Source organism: Typopeltis vanoorti, chromosome 15 (assembly GCF_054136105.1).
Source record: "Typopeltis vanoorti isolate ZY-2024b chromosome 15, IOZ_Tvanoo_1.0, whole genome shotgun sequence".
NCBI lineage: Eukaryota > Metazoa > Arthropoda > Arachnida > Uropygi > Thelyphonidae > Typopeltis > Typopeltis vanoorti.
Window position 1 is genome coordinate 13943017 of NC_143563.1, and position 24170 is coordinate 13967186.

A 24170-nucleotide genomic window follows, 5' to 3' on the forward strand; every position below is an offset into this window, starting at 1 on the left:
CAGCTTAATTAGTGATAGCCTTGGGCCATCTGTCTCTGATTGGGTACCAGTGGAGATTGAACTGCCCACTCAGTCTCCAAAAGTTAGATAGAGCTAAATGGCCTCGCCTACTCCCGTATATACGGGAACAAAAAGGCGTTAGCTGATTTTTTTTTTTTTTTTTTTTATTTTAATAATTCAAAATACGGGTCACATGCCATGTAAGTATGGTCAACCTTTTATGGGCCACCAAAAATATTTTTGGTGGCTAACCCCTGCTCTATAGATATTATTGCCAGCGACGACAAACGCTCTTGAGACATAGAAGATGGCAAATAGGTTTTTATTAATTTTAATTTGGAAAATGACCTTTCTGCTGATGCGAATGTAACTGGACTGGTCAATAATATTTTAAATGTCGTAGTAATATTTGAATAAATATCCGACAAATTATTTGCAATTATGAATTTTAAAATATTAATGGGTACATCTTCTGGAACTATTTCTAAAAATAATTAATTCATTGCAAAATTCAGATTCATCAATATCTGTATTTAATTTTTGATACAGCTGTTTGCAGCAAAATTTTAATTCATTTTCTGTCATTTTTCTTATTAATTTCATATCATAAAAAAAAAAAATCAGCTAACGCCTTTTTTATTCCCGTATACGGGGAGTAGGCGAGGCCATTTAGCCCTATCTAACTTTTGGAGACTGAGTGGGCAGTTCAATCTCCACTGGTACCAATCGGAGATAGATGGCCCAAGGCTATCACTAATTAAGCGGTACACAGTGAAGAGAGGCGGCTCAAATGTGCCGCCATCTCGTGGTCCCTAACCTTAACACAATATATTTAATGTCTGAAAATAATGTAGGTTTTACGGTCGATTTTCTTGAGTTTACGGGACGAAAAACCCGAGTTTCCGGGAGGAAAAACCCGCTTGCCCGTGCCAGAGATCGACTAACTCGGGAACTGGTCGAAAAACGGCTTAGAAAAAAGAAATCCAAATGATTTTTCGTGAATTTCATACAATTCAAATCTTTTTTGACAGATTGTAGAGCAGTATCTAAAATTATAAAAAAGAAATTTATCCTAAAATTATCTTTGTTATCACCTATGTGTGATTCATCAGGCGTTTCATAATCAAAAAATACTTTTCTTCGACGTACTCGACTTTCTTTAAATTTAATTTCTATTTCTAATAGATTTGACAGTTCTTTAGCAATCTCAAAATAGCTATCAAATCCTGATATTCTCTGCTCTTCAAAGTACTGCACTAACTCTTTAATATGCTTAGTTGCTACGTCTATGGGAATTTTGTAATACTTTACTTACTAAATTAACTTTTGACAAAAACTCATACCAAATTACAAGGCTTAGTATAAACTCAAATGAATCTATTTGTTCATATATTGAAACCACTTCTACTTTGATAGTATTATCGGATGCAGTTTTAAATAACTCTTTTAGTGCATTTAAAAATTCTGGAATTTGAAAACGTACAGCTCTAACTGATTCTATTCTACATTCCCTCCTTGTATCACATAACGGTTTTGGAGTTAATTGTTTAACACATTTCTTTAATATGTCCCAACGTGAAGTTGTGGCAGCAAATAATGTATATATTTTTTGTATAACATTAAAAAAATGTATTGCTATAATTGATGATTTTGCGACATCCCCTAAAATCAAATTTAAATTATGACAGGCGCAAGGAGTATAAAATGCCTTTCGTTTTCATTTAAAATGTAAGCACGAAACTCCCTTATGTACTCCTTTCATATTCGCTCCGTTATCATACCCTTTCCCCCTACAATCTGACAATTTAAGATTTAATTTATTCAAAAGTGATTTTATGTTTTCATATATACCTTTACCAGTAGTGTCATTAGTTTTTTAAAAACGTCAAAAAGTGTTCACGAATTTCAATATCTGCTTCAAATATATGTAAAAATCTAAAAATTACTGAAATTTTCTCCTGATGACTAACATCAGGAGTACAATCGAGAATTATTGAATAGTACTTTGCCTGTCGTATCATATTTAAATATTTTGTTGAATTTTGGTTCCCATATCAACAATTAATTCATTTTGCACAATGGGTGATAGATACGAATTTTGTTTCTTACCTATAATTTTTTTCCAGAACATCGCATTAAATAATCTCTTAAAAGTGGATCAAATTCTGCAATTAATTCTATGATTCCAAAAAAAATTACCATAATGGGCTGTGTACAAAGTATCAAAATTACCTCTGAAAGCTAAATTATGTTCGGATAAATAAAGAATTGCTGCTACTATTCATCTTGAAATATTCCTTAACCGTTCTGCTTCACATTTTATGACATTTTGATTTGCCTGATCAATTGTGTTGTGATATTTTAAATTACATTCCATTTGTGTCCATGAATACATGCATTTCATGTGCACTAGATTTCGTTCGTGCGACTTTAATCTTTCACTTACATGTCGCCAGTCAGAAAAGCCATTATAGATAAAAAAAAATTATCATTAGAAGAAAATAATTTGCAACAAAAAATAGAGTTGGAAGAGTTTGATTATACAAGCCATATTCTGTTTTGCTTCTCTCCGTTTGCAGTTGTCCTAATATAGTGAGCTGTGGAAAAACACCTTTTGTTGTCATCTTTTGGAAAATCATTTTCAGTCGGAGGAGACGGTGGATCACGTTGTACAATTTGTGTTAGTGTTGCGTTGTTCAAAATTTTGGGCCATGTTGCTGGATCATGGATCACATTCAATAGTAAATAGTTCACCTTCCTCTGGTGTCTCAGTTTTAGGATCTTCAATACTCATTGTTTGACCAAACGCGTCATGTTCTCCGCTTCCTTTGAGTATTTCAGAACTCTCATTATTAATTAATGTTGAAGCCTAAGAACTGTTTGTAGTTAATTCAGAACCCCCGTTATCAACTGATATATCTGAACAAATATATGAGTTCAACTTCATAAATTTAAACAGTGAATTTCTTTGATGTTCCTCAGTCGCTTCTTTTTCTTGTTTTCGCTTTCGTTTTACATGCCCACTTGGGTATTTTCTTCCATAATAATCTCTCTCACGACTCATACTCTAGTCATATAGTCATACTCTAGAATTAAATACGATAGATTTAATTATAAAATAAGTTAATAAATTAAAACAAAATTACTTACCTGATAAATAAAACATATCTGAAATAGATAATATTAGAAAATAAATAAATCTAATATAGATTGAAAACTGCTATTGAAGAAAAATTCTGATGTAGGATAACCTAAAACCAGTTTACAAAATATAATTTTTAAGAAGTTTTGCAAGTAATGTCACATAAAAAAATTGCCATGACAGTACGTGTATATAGTTACTTATTCATAAAATCATAAACTAAAATAAAAAAAATCCTTAAATTTATTAAAAACGCCTGTTTTAAAATGCACTTTTCCCTATTTAACACTATGTTGTACGATATTGTTATATATCTTAGAGTAGTTTCAAATACTACCGCTCTAGCGTTACGATCTTATTTCGCTTACTATAACAACAATAGTTGGTTGTAAAATTATATACATATATTTTTCTGTATAATAATATTTTTATATAATAATTACAATATTAATTTATATAATAATTTAAAAACATAGTTGATTTTATTTTTTCAATTTTTTGCGCTTTGCGGGGGCCCTGTGCCACCGCACAGTTCGCACACCCATGAATACGGCCTTGTTTCCACCACTCAATCCGCCAACCACAACGAGCAGCAACTACACCAACGCTATCTACCACCCATCCCCACAACCACCACTAGTATGTCACAGACAATCAGAATCAGAGATTCAGAATCCCTGGTTATGAGCAATTATTCCAAGCAAAAAAAAAAACGAATGTGGACATTAATACGGAGTTGGTCCACCCTTTGCTTCTATGACAGCTCTAACTCTCTCAGGGAGACTTTCTACCAGGTGTCGGAATGTCTCTGGTAGAATGGCAGCCCATTCATCTTGAAGAACTGTAGCCAGAGCAGTTCGTGGTGTGGATCGTTGGGGTCTGGAGGCGAAGTCGGCGTTCTAATTCATCAGAAATGTGTTCTATGGGATTCAAATCAGGGCTCTGGGCTGGCCATTCCATTTCTGGAATGTTATTGTCCACAAACATTCCCTCACAGACTTTGCTGTATGGCAGATAGCATTGTAATGCTGATACATACAATATTCATCACCCAATTGATCTCAATTCGCATTTAGATTTCCGTGTAGTGTTACGAGAGGGCCAAGTCCATTCCATGAAAAATACCCCCACAGTATAACGCCACCTCCTCCAAATTTCACTGTTGGCACTACACATGCTTGCAGGAATCGTTCTCCAGGCATTCGCCACACCCAGCCCATTGAACTGCCACATAGTAAAGCATGATTCATCACTACTCCAAATCACACGTTTCCAGTTGTCCACTGTCCAGTGGTGTCGCTCTTTTAACTCTCGACGCATGGTGCTGACTGGACAGTCATGGTGCTGACTGGACAGTTAGTAGCACTGCGGAACTCCCGTGTGATTGTTTCACTCGATACCTGGCGATTTCCAGGAATCACCTTCTTCAACTCTCGAAGGCCCCTGTCTGTTATTAAAGAAATCAAAAAATTCGTAGTCACTGAGTTCCCATTGACCTACCCATTCTGCTCGTACTTCTTATCACTGAACAACTCACAGCTCCGCGCCTCCTTATATACTGGTAAGCGAGATTGAAGTGATGTCTAGACATCAGTTTACGATTTACAGAGGGATGTCCGGATAGTTTTGATTAGATAGTGTATTTGTTATTTCTATTCTGGTTTATTATGGTATGGTATTATTTCATGTGTGTGTGTGTGTGTGTGTGTGTGTGTGTGTGTGTGTGTGTGTGTGTGTGTGTGTGTGTGTTATTTTTTATTATTATTTTAAATATGTATTAAGTATTATTGGATATGAGAACAACCATGTCTAACTTTTTTGGTTCACTTCTTTCTAACTGATAATTACAAGTTTAATTTTATCTGTAGGTCATCATTTTCATATATGTGCACAGTAACTCTTAAATGTTATTTGAGATACAGCTTACTTGTAATATTTTAAACAGAATTTTCTTTTTAACTTATCGAATTGTAAGTTTGTTGGAGTCATATGCCTCCAAAATTTTACATCCCGAAAATATTTTACAGGGTAGTGTGTTAGGTATCTTAATTGTGTAGATACTTTTCAAAATTAAAATACATGATGCATAGGTGTGTGTGTAGCCCTGTGGAAATGACATTAGCATCCATAGCGCAAGACTGCCCAAAGGAAGCTCGCTGAATAAAGGAACATTTTCTAGCCTTTCTTCGAACGACCAGAATTAGTCGATCTCTGGCATTGCAAGTAGAGTTTTTCTCCCAAAAACTTCATTTTAATACCACAACTAAAAAAAAATGGACCATACAATGGACCACTATTTCAGACAATTGTATATCATGATGGAATTAGGGACCAGGAGATGGCACCATAATCATTGACATTTTGGGTCTGCTATCTCCGATTGGCTGTTCCAATCTCTAAGTTAAAGAATGACTGCCCTGTCCTTCAGCCTTCAAAAATAAGATAGTGTTAAAATGGTCTCACCTGCTCTCTTTGGAACATAAATAGGCCTTAGCGTATTTATTTTATTTGGATACATAATACAACAGTCTTGTTGGAAGTACGGTTATTTCCACTGCAATTCCAAAAAAGCAAAACCTTATCGAATATTAGACATGTCATAAATGGCATAAGGGTATGCATCAATTGTCAATACCTGCAATTGGCAGAAATCAGAACTACATACCATATTTCTTTTGTGGATTGAAATGTGAAGGAGGGAACTTCTAAAGATAGACTAAAGGCAGCATCCGTACCATTGAAAACTGCCAGTTACGAGCTACTAACATCACATGGGGAATTTTACTTTAGTTTCCTGTTTCAAAAGAGGATTAACCGAACAGACACACCAGAAATGAGTCCGTTTGACTTCTGAAGTTTATGATATAAAACAAATGGGGAAACAAAATATATGATTAATATTGCTACCCGGAACATAAGAAGAATAGCATTAAAATAAATATAATAGTTAATATATTAAATACAGGATATACCTGGAACATAAGAAGAATAGCTTTATAATAAATATAATGGTCGTGATATTAAATATAGGATATTTTAATAGATATTGAAATTGGTAGAGGGAGCTTCAGTTCTTATGCACAGTTAAAGTTAGTGAATGTTGCTACAGTCGAATAGTCTCATGGTTTGTTTTGTTAGTGGTTTCAAAAGGTACGAAAAATGTGTGATCTATTTTTGTTACATTGTTTATGATTAGGGAACACTAAGCCTTTGGTGTTAAGTAGCAATCGTGGACTTAAGTACTGGAATACAGGTTAACAATGATTTACAAATAATAATAAATAAGCCTTACATTCAGTGGCGCACCCAGAGGGGGGATTAGGGGCACATCCCCCCCCCAAAAAAGGAAAAAAATACTAGAAAATTTTCCAAAAATCTTTTCCTAATTAAAATTCTTTTTTTTTTATTTATGTTGTGTCTTCTATTTCTATACTACTTATGAATTAGCGATCATTGCAGATGCTTATATCTGACTGTAAGAACATTAACTTTAGCTGTGCATAGTGCGTATTCTCAAATCGTCTACTCAACTCGCCCCCCCCCCCCCCCAAGATTAAATCCTGAGTGCGCTACTGCTTACATTATCATTGTTACGGGCATCTCCATGGAATCGGAAGATGCATCGCTGAACGACCATTTTAATCATTATTCTCACAATATTATCATACCTCTCACTAAATTCATTCACTGCCAAAAAGCCTAGAACTATCAATGATAATCCGTTCTAGTCATTCACTCTCTAAGCAAAAACCTCACACCCTTATTTACTATTGCCTTTCACAAAAAAGTGGGAACGAGATTTTAACTTATTAGATATGGCGATTTTTATTGCTCATTTATAAATAAAAATTAGTTGATTTGATTTCAAGTCGCTAAGTCAAATTAACTCATGAATTAAGTGATACATCCAAAGAGCCAAGGACTTATCGCTGAGGGCACACTACACAACTAACCAAGAATATAATTCCTTAGTATCATTAATTTATAGTATAACCAAGTGGAAAAACTTTCAACTTCAAAATCACCATATTATTATTATTTGTCACCTCCAGCAGTGAGTCCAAAGACTCATCGAGGGAGGGCATCCACTACAACTCTGTCTCCACCACTCACAATCCACCACCTGACCGCAACTACACCAACGCCATCTATCGCCGACCACTGGTATTTCCACAGACAATCACAAACATCCATGCCCATGGCAGGATATACAGTACTTAATCCTCCATCTTCACACTGTATCACTGTCATTTAAATTTAATATTTAAATAATCAGTCATGAATATCAGTGGTTTGTGTACACCATGCACCTGCTTTCTGCTGAACATTTCTCCTTTCTCAAGCCAGTTTTATGGTGATAGTTTACTAGGTTTTCTGTATTTCAATTAATGAGAAATTGGAAAATCCAGTATACTTAATCTGGCATGATATCTGATTATGTTCACACACTTCTCAGTCAGTATGCCTGTCAAATATCTGTAAAACATCCAAACTTGCCAGAAACACATATGCAGTTTACAACATGATACTTTTGCAATACCAAAACAACTAAGCCTGCCAGATGGTTTATAAAAATATTATTGAAGTACTTATGCATCTCAGATTTTGTGAGACATACTTGCCATCTGCACGAATGTCTCACAAAACTTTATCAACTTTTTCTTTTAAAATTTCATAAACACTTTTAACTTTTGAATCTTTTTTAGTTAATCATACATGAGCAATAGGTTTTGGGCCTTCTCGTGTATGAAATATGTGTGTATATATGTATATATATATATAACACTTCTAGTAATTATAGATAATGATATTTGCACTAACATATGTTAAAATCATAAGATAAATCATTCCTTCTTGTGAAAAGGCTTATATGTTCATCATAATTTTGTTTGACTCTTTTGGGCTATTTTGTTTGACAAGGAAAATTCTACAAACAAATAGAGGGGACAGCGATGGGGATCTCCACTGTCCCCTCCCTACTCCCATGAACTACTTCATGGAAACCTTTGAAAATAAAGCCTTAACCTTGGCTGTGCTGTGTTAATGATGTGTTCTCCATTTGGTTGCACAGCTCTGAAGCTCTCAACACTTCTCCCATCCTCCAGAACAGAGACTGCACCAAATTATTACCATTCAATATATCTGAGGCACATCTGAAACATTCACAAAAATTCCAAAAATATACGACCTTATAACCACTTATAGACCATATGAAAAATTGGTATCCCTTGTATGCACCCCCAAAGACAAAGCGACCTTCCAGAAGTCTGCCAAGTTCCATGCAATTGTAGCTATCGTATCATGTCCAAACAGGTAAGACAGCCAACATCAGAATTGCAGAATACAAAGACTACATCTGGTTCCACCACTACAGTCACTCAGGGCTTGCTGACCATTTCATGCCTTTACCCACCACAAGATACTATGGAAAATGATCACCTTATCCACAAAAGCAAATTCAAATATGAAAGACTGTCCTGGAATCTGCTTCAACCTTAAGGAACTACCCTAACCTCAATGAATATAGTTGCATAAAACTTCCTCAAATCTGGGAAGCACTGATCCTAAGAGCTTCAGCCCAACATCGAAGAATACCCATTCCAATCCACTTGGAGACACTATTTTAGGACTTTAGACTTATCTTTGTTTTTTTCTGCTTCAGTCTTTCCTACCATATGTAATGCCTATATGCACATATCAATTTGTCCTTTATTCCCTGAAGATGGCAAATTTCACTTTGCTGAAATATTGGAAGTATTAATTTAAATGTTGTTTTTCTAATAGTACTATGAAGAATTTTAAGATGTATGACAGGTATTATGCATTTTATAGTAACCTCCAATAAGTTAATACTCGTAATGCAAGGGATATCTTATACAATCTGAGAAATTATACATTATTATTATTATTCGTAACACCTCCAAGGAGTCCGAAGACTCATCACAGGAGGACACCTACTATACAACCATCTCCACCACTACACCGAACCTCTACTACCAATCATCATCCACCACCCACCACTACCACAACTAGTATTTTTTTTGTCTGTAAATTGTGTGTGTTCTGAAGGGCCAATTTGTCTGTATGTGGGATGAAAAACCCGAGTTTCCGGGAGAAAAAACCCTGCTACCTTCAATTGAAAAAGGTCCACATAAAGATTCCTCCCGTCCTGATGAGAATCGAACTTAGGCCTATTTCAATCAAACTAATCTGAGAAACGCTTAATTTCTTGGATTAATCTCTTCATTTATTATAAATTGTGATATAGTTTAAGGGTAACCCATTATTGCCTAGAACCTTAAGGATTAAAATTTAAAAAAAAATTAGGATTTGTTTGTTTTTATACTGAAGATAACTGATTATAGCATGCACTCGTAAATGTCAACCCCAACCTCAATTTCAGGTTCACTTACATTTTCTGTTTAAAAACTGCAATATTTACTATCCCAAAATTCATGTTCCTGTCATATTTTTTAGTTCTCAAGATCGAGTTCATTTTTTTTTCAACTCCAAATCCCGATCTTGTCCAAGACAGATAACCTCCCTGGATTCTTATTCTCAATCCTTTAGACTATTTTTAAGTTAGTGTCAGCCTCTTACAGGGCTTAGTGTTGATAGGGAAAGTGGGAGATATGCTTTCCCCCCCCCCTTACCCCATGCAGTTTTTTTGTAAACATTGTAGTACATTTGTGCTATGGGTGAACCAATGTTCTTTCCTTCCCTATTTTTTATGAAATTTATATATTTTTGTATTTTTTATTTATTTTTTACATAGTCTGGAAACCAAGTATAGAACTTTTTCAAGCTATTTCAGGCCTTTAGTAAGCAGGAGGGGGATCTCACACCAAGCAGTGAAATTTATTTCCCACCTAATGATAATCACAAACATCCATGCCCATTTGCAGGATCCAGATTTGCATCCTGTTGGTTGGAGAAGCAGATGTGCCAGTTACTCAACAACTAGGCATGTCAAATTCTCTTGCTTCTGTACTATAACGTACTATAAGTTATTAAGACATGACTAAAACTAAGGCAAAGCCTAGGAGTAGCAAGTTTATAGAGCAGCATAAACTGGTGAAATTGTATCTCCACTATAAAAATACTTTTTTTTTTGTTGTTGTTGTTGTTTTCAACCTTATACATTTTCCTAAATTCAAGGGTGGCATATTCCCTAACTATGGTTCTTCTAAAACTTACGAAACCTTAACAAGTTTGTGCTGGCTATAGAGGAGCCATATTTTTAACCATTTAGTCCTGCATCTTAACTACAAGCGACATCTCCAAAATCTTAATTACCAGTTCAGAAATGCCAATCAGCCCATAATTTTCAGTGGTGATAGTATTTTATCTTCATTTCACTTCTGAAATTCTTTCACTGTGTGGGATCCATATTAAATAACTTACTTTAGGATACTCTTAATTCTCTAGTGCATTTCTTAAAATTTGACAAACATCTCCAATCATATTGAGGCCTTATTGATATTTAAATTACTCAGTGTTTTGAATAATAAATTTACTCACTTCCAATCCATCTCTCTTGAAATATACTGCATGCTTACTACTGGGAAACAACTTAGCACATTTGTCTTGTAACTATCCTTAAGCGCCTCCTTAGTGCAATTGGAAGGACGACAGTACATTGCGCCCTTCGATTGGAATAGGCCTAAGTTCGATTCTCATCATGACGGAAGGAATCTTTATCTGGATGATTTTCAATCGAAGGTGAGTTAGCCGATCTCATACGGAGGTAGCAGGATTTTTTCTCCTGGAAACTCGGGTTTTTCATCCTGCATACAGACAAATTGGCCCTTCAGAACACACGCAATTTACAGACAAAAAATACTAGTTGTGGTGGTAGAAGTGGGCGGTAGATGGCGTTGATTCGTAGTAGAGGTTTGGCGTAGTGGTTGAGACAGTTGTAATAGTAAGTGTCCTCCTGCAATGAGTTTTCAGACTCCTTGGAGGTGTCAGGAATAATAATAATAACTACGTAACTATTATTTTTCAGGAAATTGCAATGTATACTAAATATTAATTATAATAACTTTAATTAATACTTCTGATATTTCAGCAATATTACATTGCCATCATCAAGGATCACAGAACAATGAATGCAGGCACTAACACTGGGTAAATGAGGCTGAAGAAAAGCAACCAAAGTCCGGCCACTGTTACTTGCTACTACAATGACAACTTTTCGTTACACTATTGCCTAGACAAACATGTTTTGAACATTTATGATTGAGTTTTAAATTGGTTTCCAGTGATTTTATCTGAACTGCAAAATCATTCAGATAAAATCATCAATAATTTGTTTTTATAAATTAATAATTTCTAAATACCTGAAAAATTATTTTAATATAATTAAGGAGCAGTAGCTATAATATACAAAATTACGACAGTTACAAAAACATTTATTTAAATAAATCTTTTAATAATAGTTAAAACTGCTGCTAGTCCTGTATTTTTTTAAACATACGCCTCTTATTTAAACAAGTATAGAGTTATATCCAAAATTATGCCAGTCGTCATAAAATAATGTCAAGATAGTGTATACATGTTGGGCAGCTTTATGTGTGTGTGGATGGAGAATTAAGTAGTATAGATAATTGGTTTTGTGGAGGTAGAGTGCCCTCCTTTGATGAATCCTCGGGCTCCTTAGAAGTGCCATGTAATAGTTATTATTCTAGGTGTTTTTGTTCTGTTGTCAAGTTCATTCCGTTTCAAGACTTACAGCACTTTTTAAATATCTACATCATACCAAGAGAATAGACAGTCATTTGTTTGTACCGCAAAGCTAGAGAACTTTAATCCCAAACATTGGAACTAATTTATATTGTTTAAATACCATGTTGCAGTACATTTTTTATGTGACTACTATCTACCAAAGGTAATTATAGTAGTATATTAGTACTGTGGATGAACAAAGGATTTTTTTTATTTTATTGCATAATCCAGAAACTCTGCTCTAGAGATCAAACATGGAACTTTTTTTCAAGCCACTTCACAGTTCCAGTAAGTGGGACAGTAGCCTTATAGCTAGTGGTGAAATTCTTCTCCATCTAAAGACAACTGTAAGCATGCCCAGAACAGGATTCAAATCCACAGCCTGTTGGTTGGAGAGCAAGCATGTTATCTGCTCAGATTACAAGGCTGGCAAAATCTCAGAATTATATAATATAATTTTCCAATATTTCTTATAAAGGAGCTTTGTTTTATGTTCATGCCTTATAATTTTATCAAACATCAAGTATATTTTAATTAAAAATTTCTTCCCTCCCCCCTACTCTATTTCCAAAATTACGATAAAAAAAAATCTAAAATCATATATGATCATTATGAATTACTATATTATTCAACCTGCCCTGTGTACTATACAGTGAGTAATATTGAAGTATTAATTGCACTAGAAATTGTTGATTGGATTCTTCTTCGTGGTATCCGTTATGTGAGCAGCAGTGATGATTCGTTTTGTGACTGCAGTACCTCTTTTGGTAAGGATAGTTTCAGAAACATGTCTGTACTTATATATATATATTATATGTATATCAAGAATACTCAAATAAAATTATTTATGTAAATCAGAATGAGTGTGTGATAATTTGTAACATTGCAAATGTATGTTGAAATATCAGACCTGATATTTATTATTATTATATGGCAGCACCTCCATGGAGTCCGAAGATTCATTGCGGTAGACACAATCTATCATACCTCTCCTTGTACCTGTTAACAGACAAAGCACCCACAACTGACTCTGGCAACCCATTCCACTCATTTACAACTCTGGAAGCAAAAAATCTAGTCCTCACACCCTTACTAACCACACCTTTATTCAACTTCCAGGAATGACCCCTTGTTCTGGTCCCTCTAGCCAAGTGCTGAAATATTTCTCCTGCATCTATCCTATAAAACCCTTTAAGCAACTTAAATGTTTCTGTCATATCTCCTCTTTTTCTCTATCAACCACCTTCTGCAATCCACACACCTTCAATCTATCCTCATGGGGAACATTCCACAGGCCACTCACCATCTTGGTCACTCACCTCTGAATCCTCTCCAATGCTTCCACATCCCCAAAGAAACCCATGGGGCCAGGCTTAAGCACAGTAATCCAGATGTGTGTGTGTATCAAGGTCTTATAAAGGGAAATAACAACTTCCTTATCTCTACTTGTTAATGTGTTCTTCACTAGCAAAGTAATCTTATGTGCTACCTTAGCAACCTTTGCAATATGTCCTCTGAACTTTAACTCTCTGTCTACCACCACCCCTAAATCTCTAGCTTCATCTATTTCCTGGAGTATGGTGGCATCAATGTGATAAACGATTTGTAATCTGTTTATCCCAAAGTGCATAACTTTACATTCCGCATCATCAGCAAGCAACTGAATATTTCCTTTCAGGTTATTTCCTATATCATTTATGTACAAATTAAACAGCAATGGTCCCAGCACTGAACCTTGTGGTACACCACTAGTCACCTGTTTTTGCCTCAATTCTGCCCCTCCAAATACTACTTTTTCCCAGCAGCTGCCCTCTTATTCATGTAACCAGTGTCATATCCATCCCACTTGTTCTAATTTGCGTAACAATGTTCAATGTGGTATTCTGTCAAATGGCATTGCAAAATCCAGCAAAACCAACCCAGCTGTTACTCTATTGTAAAAAGTTAGTAAATTACTAAGACACGACCGACCCTTCACGAAGCCATGTTGACTTTCATATAGTATCACATTTTTACCTACCCATTCTTGAATTCTCTTTTTTACCAATTTTTTCTAGTACTTTTACCACCATGCCTGAGATACTGATTTAATTTGCTACCGTAGTCTTAGAACCTCCCTTATACGAAGGAATAACCTCTTTCCACTTCCTTGATACTCTATCAGAGCTGAGATTAAATAGCCGAGTCAAAGGGATTGCTAGTTTTCTTGTTTCTTGCACATTCTCGCAAAACCGTAGCTGATATCCCATTGTTAAATCTGGAATTAACACTAAAATTGTAATTTGGTATTTTATTCAGATTTAACATAAATGCAAAATTTCCCTAAAAAGAATTACTTGTAAATAGATAATATTAGAAACCCTTGTACATATAGTAATAATAGTCCATTCATATAATTTTTCTAGGTGAGTATTTTTGAAAATGATCCTTAAATAACTAACAAGAAATAAAATAATGCAGAGGTGATATTGTAACAAGGTCAGAGTTTAGAGTAAACTATTAGAGTATTAGGGAGAACAGACACGGAGCATATAAAAGTCTTAGCGATGCAAGTTCGTGGTCTTTTTCATTCCTAGTTCAGGTTTTGGCATTTTCTTCCCCCCTGCAGTTTTCTGTGTGGTGGGTGGTAGCTTCGAGGCGACGGAGTCGTTCAGCGGCGATAACATGGTCAAAATAGCAGGCTTGTCCGAGCATAGCCATCCACGCGATGGGACAAATGGCGTACGCTGAAACTTCGTATAGCTCCAGCCGTTACCCTTCTGCCAGACAGATTCTTGGACATAAGGTAAAGAAGTGATCCATGATTGAGGTCACCAAGAAGTCAAGGCAAGGAACAACAGTTCGATGAATAGGGTGATGACCTGAAAGAAACCTACAAGAAGACACGAAGAAAAGTATCTCTTAATGAATTCGTCTGGTTGGTAACATAAAGTTTTATTTCTTATTGTATTGTGTAAATCTCAGGCCAGAGTGAGCTACAGTGTAAAATTTCCTGTGGATCGGACTTGTTATGACAGATTTTAGGACTTTAGTACCTGTTCCTCTAACAAGGATCTTTGTAGTTATGGAAGTGTAGAGTTAGAAGAATTGTCAATAATTTAAGGTTAGTTTGAATTCAATATGTTGTATGTACATTAATTGGGGAAAAAGTAAGGCATTTATCTACATATTTGTGTTAAGTAATTGGGTTTAGGACAGTTTGGATTTGTTAATATCACCTAATGAGAGATACCTATTGTGAACTAGATCTTGTTTGTTAATTTGTGCATAATTAATTTTAGGGACCTTCATTTAGCTTAGTTTTGATTAACACGTATTGCATTTTAGAATGAATAAATTTCTTTGTTTCTTAACCCAAAATAAGTGTATGATTTTTCTAGCCAATGCGCCACCTGCTAAAAATATCGAATCTGTATAAGTAAAAGCACGGGAAACGGTTACGACTGCTGTTTAGAATAATTAAAGGCTTGTTTAATGTTGATATTTATTGGAATCGTGATAATCTATAGGTCAAATCCCTGACAAGAAGTTCTCTCTTGAATAGGAATCAAGATGGTGCAGCTGAACAAATAAATTTTCTTGGTTCCGAAAAGGACTTGACCCCAGAATTTATAGATCAGGGAGAATTCTCCTTGTTTGAAGACTTTGCACACGATTTAAGATTTTAGAAGAGGCCACGAAAGATTACAACAAAGGCACAGCGGACAAGGGATATAGTTAAGGGTTAAACAAGACAATATTTAAGATTCAGGATTGAAAGAGTTTTAAGAGTAGTTAATAATACAATAGAAATATATAGACATTACACATATTAATAATAAAATTTACAGATATAACACTATCTAATCCCACAGCTGTATTTACATTGAGATTCTGCAATATCCTAAGAATCTCCAATTCATTCACCTCTGTTCCCACATTAGTGTCTGTCACATACGTTAAAGCAGTAACCTTACTGGGAAGATATATGTTTGCAAAGTGGTCACTCAGTAACTCAACTATTTTATCTGCTTCCATCTCCTCATGACCATCATTGCTCATTAAGGTTAATCTTCCATAGTCATTCTTCCTCTTATTTGCTACATAACAAATTGCCTACTTGTCTTGTTAATCAAGGTGATGTGGAGAGCTTGCAGGCACGCTTTCATTCTGTCATAATCACATACCTCATAGTTCCACATATATTCCTTTTTTATTCAGAACACTAACATGATTTTTCACCTCCCAATTTAAAACTACACGTTCACTTTCCAATTGGAGGCAAAACAACTATTTCGTTTATATACAGATTCTCAGATTCTATATTTTACATCATGTATCCATTCCATCACTTGCTGCTTGCATTACACCTGTTCCCCTATAGTTGAAACCACCCATAATAATAGTCCTGCTTGTATCCATAAGATTTGTCTGTGCAGTCCATGGTCCTCTTCAAATAACCCCAGCTTGTAATTGTATGCTACTCTGTATGCTGAACAGCTAAATGTTAAATTTGAGGTCGTTTGACCTCGAATGTGAACATTTGAAAAAGATTAAATATGATCCATATGTTAAAACTGAACAGTCTCTTGGCTGATTTCTCTTGTGTTCTGTATAAATTTATTCAGTTGACTTCATAATGTATCAGCCTTATCAGTACCATTGACAGGGTGTAGCATAGAGGCAGCCTGCCTCATGGCGTGGCTTAATAAGGGTGCTTGTTCAGCCATATTGAAGTAGGCACCGTCACTACGCTAATAATTCCTGTTAGCACAGTAAGTGCGGAAGGAAGTTTTTCCAAGCTTAAACTGATTAAAAGTTATTTGCAAACAGCATTGACCAAAGGATTGGTTGGTCTAGCAACTATATTGATAGAGGCAGACATAGCTTAGCTCATAATTTAAATTTCGAAGGACTTATAAACAGTTTCATTGTGCAATATCCCCATAAAGCAAACATTTAATTAATATTATTATATAATCGTTTTTCATTACTGTTTCTCTTTTATCATCATCATCATCAAATTCCTGCCATGTACCCTCAAGGGGTGTACAGGATATGATAGTACTACATGAAAAAAAAATTACATCATTACTAACTTCCTATCTACAATTTTCCTCCAAATCAGTCTGTTACTTGTCAAGACTCCAACATTATCAGATCTTATATTTCTATCATCTAAGGCACTTTGTACTGTATCAATCCACCTATATCTTGGTCTTCCTCTGGGTCGTTTTCCTGCCAACCTGGCAAAGAACACTTGCTTTGCTAATCTTTCTTCACCCATTCTGTTTAAGTGACCGTACCACCTGAGATTAGCTCCGCTAACGCATTCCTGGATGCTGGCAATGTCAAGTTCTTTCCTAATATCCTTGTTTTTAATATGATATTGCCATTGATGCGATCTGTTCACGCCTCTAATCTTTCTCAGGACTCTCATATCTGCGGTCACTAGTCTTTGGTCAAGTGTTTTACTTCTGACCCAGCTTTCAGATACATAAGTTAAAACTGGTTTGAACACTGTCTTGTATACAGCTAATTTAGTGTTCCGACTAATTTCTCTCTTATTCCATATGAATTTATTCAATTGACTTCCCACCATACCAGCTTTGCTGATTCTGTTGTCTATTTCTATATTTACTTTACCATCTTCAGTAAAAATCGTGCCTAAGTAGCTGAAATGTTTTACATGTTTCACAGGTTCTCCATTCACAACACAGTTGACATTTTCAACGATTCTGCCTATTTTCATTGTCTTTGTCTTTTTATTGCTGACCTTCATACCATATCTATTACAACAGTTGTTCAATTTAGTCAGAGAATCTTGCAGACGTATAGTGGATTTATTTAGAAGTATAACATCATCCGCATAAAGCAAACAGCTGACATTAACATCTCCAATGTTGATATCATGTTTAATACCACTTTCCTTCATAATGTGATCCATATAGATAATGAATAACAGAGGGGATAATGTACATCCTTGTCTCACACCAGATTTAATATTAAACCATCTTCCTGTACTTCCTTCAATTCTAACTGCTGACTTACAACTCAAATAAAGACTAAATATTGCTTGATATAATGCCCCATTGACACCATATAACTGTAGAGTATTGATTAGCTTCTCTCTTGGCACCTTGTCATATGCCTTTTCCAAATCGACAAAACTTAAATACAGATCTATGTTATATTCCCATGCTTTCTCGACTATTTGTCGTAAAGTGAAGATCTGATCTTGACAGCCTCTATTTGGCCTGAATTCAGCTTGTTCTTCACAAAGCTTTTCTTCTGCAATTCTTCTCAACCGTTTCTGAAGTATACTTGCATAGATCTTGCCAGGAACACTCAGTACGGAAATACCTCTGTAATTCTCACATTCAGTTTTATTTCCATTTTTATATATGGGTACTATTAGAGCTCTACTCCAATCATCGGGAATTCGTCCCTCTGTCCAGGCTTTCTGAACTATGCAGTGCAGCCACTTGCAAGACTGTTATACCACAATACTTCAGCATTTCTGGTCGAATATCATCTACTTCTGCTGCCTTTCCATATTTCAAGCCTTTGATGGCTTTTTCTACTTCAAGTATGGATATGTATTCCTGACTGCATGTCTGGTCAGTGTTTTTTACCACTGTGCTGTCATCACTGCTTGTTTCATTTAGCAGTTTTTCAAAGTAATTACTCCATACTTCAAGGATATCTTTTTCTCCCATTTTCATGTCACAGTTATCATCTCTAACTCCTTTTACAGCACTCTTTCCTCCATTCCTAATCTTCTTCAACAACCTCCAGAATATTTTGCCACCTTCTTGATATTTATTTTCTATATTCTTGCCAAAGTCCTCCCATGACTTTTGTTTAGCTAGCTTTACACAGTGTTTATCATTCTTGCATTTGTCTCTGTATTCTCTAAGAGCACAAGCTGACTTATTTGCCAGGAACTTTTGATATGCTTTCTTCTTTTCCTTCACTGCCTCTTTAACTTCCTGTGTCCACCATGGAGTTCTAATTTTTCTATCCTTGCAGACAACTTCACCACATGCCTCTCTAGCTGAATCAATCAGGGCTTTTTTCAAGGCTTGCCATTGAATCTCCAAGGTTTTATTCCTGTTCTCAAACTCTTTCATTTTTTCTTCAATAATCTTTGTGTATTTTAGTCTACAGTTCACATCTGAGAGCTGCTCAACTTTAATTTGCCTTAAAACTTTCTTACATGTTATTCTTTTCAATATGAAATTCAATTTTATCCTGATCAAGACTAAATAGTGATCACTTCCAATTTCAAATCCTCTGTACCCTCTGGTGTCCTGCACCAGGGAGAAAACATCACTATCAACAATAACATAGTCGATGAGACTTTTCTTATTTCTTGCTTCTTCTCTCCATGCCTTTTCTCTTCTCTCCATATCAACAATAACATGCCTCACTAGCTGAATCAATCAGGGCTTTTTTTCAAGGCTTGCCATTGAATCTCCAAGGTTTGATTCCTGTTCTCAAACTCTTTCATTTTTTCTTTAATAATCTTTGTGTATTTTAGTCTACAGTTCACATCTGAGAGCTGCTCAACTTTAATTTGCTTTAAAACTTTCTTACATGTTATTCTTTTCAATATGAAATTCAATTTTATCCTGATCAAGACTAAATAGTGATCACTTCCAATTTCAAATCCTCTGTACACTCTGGTGTCCTGCACCAGGGAGAAAACATCACTATCAACAATAACATAGTCAATGAGACTTTTCTTATTCCTTGATTCTTCTCTCCATGTTTTTGTGCACATTTTTATGTTGGAACATGGTGTTAGTAATAACCAGTCCATGTCCTGAGCAGAAATCCAACAGATATTTGACATTATTAGTATAACAAGGTGACGGCTGAACTGGATAAGGGAAATGGGTTTACAGTGATACTGCTGGACCTGGCAAAGGCGTTTGACAGGATACCACATGGAATTCTAATCCGTAAACTACAACATATGGGAATGGATATAGGGTTGGTGAGATGGATAGCTGGGTGGTTGATGGAGAGATATCAAAGAGTAGTTTATTCAGGAGTAGAGTCCAAAAGACGGCCTGTGACTAGTGGTGTGCCACAGGGTTCTGTTCTTGGACCACTGCTGTTTAATCTGTTCATTAACGATATAGGGAAGGGTCTAAGTGGGACAGTTCATTTGTTCGCTGATGATGCAAAGTTGGGTAGGGCGATAGTGAATGCAGAAGATGTCAAAGTCTTGCAAGATGACTTAGATAGATTGGAGTTCTGGACTAAGGAGAATGGATGTCAATTTAATGTGACAAAATGTAAGGTTATGCATTTCGGAGTGAAAAGATTAGCAGCAGTATACCACATTTGTGGAACTGTACTCCAAGAGATTGATGAGGCCAGGGACTTGGGAGTGTTGGTGGATAGGGAGATGAAGTTTAGGGGGCACATTGCGAAAGTAGCTAAATCAGCTCATCAACTCACTTGGTTGTTGAAAAATACCTTGACGAGCAGAGAAAAACAAGTTATTGTACCTCTGTATCGAGCCCTGATAAGACCTCATCTCGACTACTGTGCCCAGATTTGGTCACCTCGGTTCCTTCTTGATGGGGAGGAGGTTGAGAGGATCCAGAGGCGAGTGACTAAGATGATAGCAGGTCTATGGAATGAACCATATGAGAACAGGTTGAAGATTTGTGGGTTGCAGAAACTAGTTGATAGGCGAAAAAGGGGAGATATGATTGAGACATTCAAATTGCTAAAAGGATTCTATAGGATTAATTCAGATGATATTTTTGAGATCAGGACTGATGGTGGGAGAACTAGGGGACACCCATGGAAGCTGGGCAAGAGCGTGGTTAGCAGGGGTGTTAGAGCTGGGTTCTTTACTTTTAGAGTGGTAAATGAGTGGAATAAGCTGCCAGAGTCTGTTGTGGGTGCTATGACAGTGAGCAAGTTCAAGGCAAGGTATGATAGATACTGTGAGAATGTTGAACAGCTGTGTGAACATGATGTTTAGGGCCTCCCTCGATGAGTCTAAGGACTCCTGGAGTAGCCCGTGGTAATAATAATAATAATAATTATTATTATTATTAGCTTTGCTCTCTTTTCTCCAAATTTTCCCAAAATATTTTTGCATGTCTCACAATCATTTCCTACTCTGCTATTTAGATCCCCAACAAGGACCAACTTTTCCTTCTTCATTATGTCAGTTGCTTTTTCTAAAGCCTCAAAAAATTCCTCCACTTTTACCTTAGTAGAACCTTCTGTGGGACCATAGGCACAAAAAAGTCTCATTGTCCAGTTCCCCATTCTCATATTTGCCCACATTACTCTATTTGAGACTGCCTGCCATTCAAGAAGATTAGCCTCGTATTTTGTGTTGAATACTATGGCTACTCCTTCTTTTCCTTGATTGTTATTGCCTGAATATAACATTTTGTATTTATTGCTCAGAAAGATCTCACCAGTTTTTATCTTTTTTGTTTCAGTCACTCCTATTATGTCAATCTGGTAATTATCTAATTCCTCAGCTAGCTCCATTTCTTTGCTATTCAGGCTTCTTATGTTGATAGTACTGATCTTTAACTCTGGTGATGTTGAGTTGGGGTGTGTTTTCAGATTTGTTCCAGTAGCTGACTTTTCGCTGTTCGCTTTGTTCCCTGGCGAAAACAACAGGGGCCTTGTTTAACCGGGCAACGCCCCAACCTGCATGAAATTTTGTCATGTTGTACCGTCATTTTTTTTTTATTTTTTATTTTGGTTTAACCAATAAGAATACAATTTGGTCGGCTAAATCCCAAATTGCCAGCCTATCCTCGTTCGTTCAGTATCCAAGTAGATACCCAACAGGGTGCACCACGAGAAGGTGAGGATTGGACATTAGGTCAGAAGCCCTGGTCGGTTCTCCGCATTCCTTTAAAGGCTATGTGTAGGTCTCCTCTCAGTTATACAGTTTTGACCCTTAAGCACCCCTGTTTCTCTTTTAATAAAAGCAAAATAGCAATTGGAAATTTTCTTATATTTTTGTCTTATAATCCATCAGGGGCGATATTTAATTGTTTGTCTCAGGGCATGGCTTAATCTGGCAATGGCCCTGAGCTTTATTGTTCTGTTATTAATTTTATATCTGATTTGTCATCTTCAACAAAAATTGCACCTCAGTACAAGAAACGTGGCCTATTCTATAGGGTCATTTCTCTCTCTCTACTCCATGCTGATATCATCATCATATAGTTTAAGATAATATCTGCATGGATTAAAGAGCTAAGTGTGATGTTTTCTATTTGAATATCAAGTTTAATGCCAGTTTATTTAGTGATGTGGTCCATAGAGATCATACATGATCTATATTGACCTCAACCTTCCTGTAGATTCTTCAATTGTGTCTACCAGTTTAAAACTGAACTGTCTCTTGACTGATTTCTCTTGTTTTCCATATGTGCATTGTGTTCCAACTTATGTGCAGTATAAAGCTTTATATTGCTCTCTATAAGGTTCCATTTATTCTGTAATGAATGGTTTTTCCTTTGCTACATTTTCATATGTCATGATGATCCTTATCATTGTTGACCTTTCAAGCTTATCAAAGTTTAAATTTAACTCATTATTATATTCCAGTGTTTCTCCATTGTTTATCACAAGATCAAAATCTGATCTTAGTACCACAAGTAGAATTTAGAACAATTTGGTCTAAATCCAGCTTGTTCTTCACTAGTTTTCTCTTAATCCAATTTTTTAAGCCTGTTTCAACTATACTTTCCTAAAACTTCCCAGGAATACTCAGAAAATTCCTTTATAATTTGGATATTCAGTTTTTTCTAGGATTCAATCTTGTGATGAATCTTTCTGAATATATATATATATATATATATATATATGTGGCGATTAGTTTTTACTCGGTTGTTATACATTGAAGAAGGCTGCTATATGCCGAAACTAGTAGTATTTATCATTAAAATCTTGTAAAATGTTATCTCGGTCTTGGAGTCATTAAATCTATTTTTTGAAATATATATATATATATATATATATATATATATATATATATTTTTTTTTTTTTTTTTTTTTTTTATGCAGAACAGCTACTATAAAGCTTTCACATCTCCATATTTCAAGTTTCTGAGGGCTTTCTACCTAAGTATTAATATGCGCCCCTGATCACATTCCTTTTGGATATTCTCTGCTACTTTTCTATTTTTTTTTGCCACCTCAGTTAATAATTTTTGGAATCAATTACTCCAGACATTCTCAGAATATATTCCAACTTTATATCACCTTTATTATCTTTGATCCCTTTTATGATGCTTATCCATTTTTTAGCTTGCCGAGTATTTTCTAAAACATTTTGCTACCTTTATGATATTTAACTTTAAAATATTTTTTCTCGTTATTCTAACTAAGAGCACATGCTGACTTACTTGGTCAAATTATGATTTCTTCTTTTACATCAGATGCTTTATTTTTTTTTTTTTTGAAAACTTGCTATGTGTGCTGTGGAGTTCTTAATATTTTCCATCTCTACAGTCAACTTTGCTACACATTGCAAAGTTTGTCTCTAATGTTTTGTTCTTGTTTTCAAACTCCTTTAGTTTTTTTTTCTATAATCATATTTGTATGTTCGAGTTGACAGTTTACATCTGAGAGTTTTTTCACTGGGATTCATTTTAAAACTTGAAACATGTTTTTGTTTTCAGTAGGAATGAGTAGGATATTTCATTCTTATCCTACTCAAGATAGGTGCTGGCTATTCTTGTTTCAAATTCCTTGAACATGCGCTCTTGTATTTTGCAATAAAGTGCATGTATTCACAGTAAAAAGTTTAATAAAGGTAAAATATTAGATATATCTCAGACAAGTGTTTGTTTTTCTTAAACCATCATTGGTGTGAAAGAATGAATAATTGAAAGCTTCCAAAACAACAATGTATGCACATGGAAAGTATTATCTTTCTTTGTGTAATCATGAGAGTGCTTGTGACTACACTAGATGAAATTAAGGAATATCATTTTTAATAACAGTTTCCTATATTTTTGGCATAGAAAGTCTACCATTGAGATTGAAATTATGATGATGATGATAAAGAACTTCATCACTTTCCTTGAAAATACATTCAGATCTGTAGAAGCTTAGCATGATCTCATAGAATCCTGTGGCTAGTGTAATAAATTCCATGCTCTGTACAGCAAGATTTATGATACTTCTTTTATTATTATTATTATTATTATTATTCAGGCCTCCATGGAGTCAAAAGACTCATCGCGGGAGGTCCTTCCTAGGAAACACAAAGTCTATCATACCACTCCTTAAACTCGTTGACCATTCTCGCTCTCAA

The 24170-nt window shown here is 35.4% G+C and overlaps 1 protein-coding gene across 2 annotated transcripts in view; it reads left to right on the forward strand.

Moving 5' to 3' along the window:
• The first annotated feature begins 6225 nt into the window (after positions 1-6225).
• Positions 6226-24170, forward strand: part of LOC150098400 (protein CutA homolog) — a 56650-nt gene continuing 38705 nt past the window's right edge. The window contains exons 1-2 of one of the 2 annotated variants that reach the window (XM_090405222.1): positions 6231-6292; positions 12553-12636. In XM_090405222.1, the coding sequence (XP_090261348.1) occupies positions 12604-12636 (33 nt within the window). In that variant the 5' untranslated portion in view covers positions 6231-6292; positions 12553-12603. Of the gene's footprint in view, positions 6293-12552; positions 12637-24170 lie in introns of both variants that reach the window. The other variant, XM_090405223.1, reaches the window with a different exon arrangement.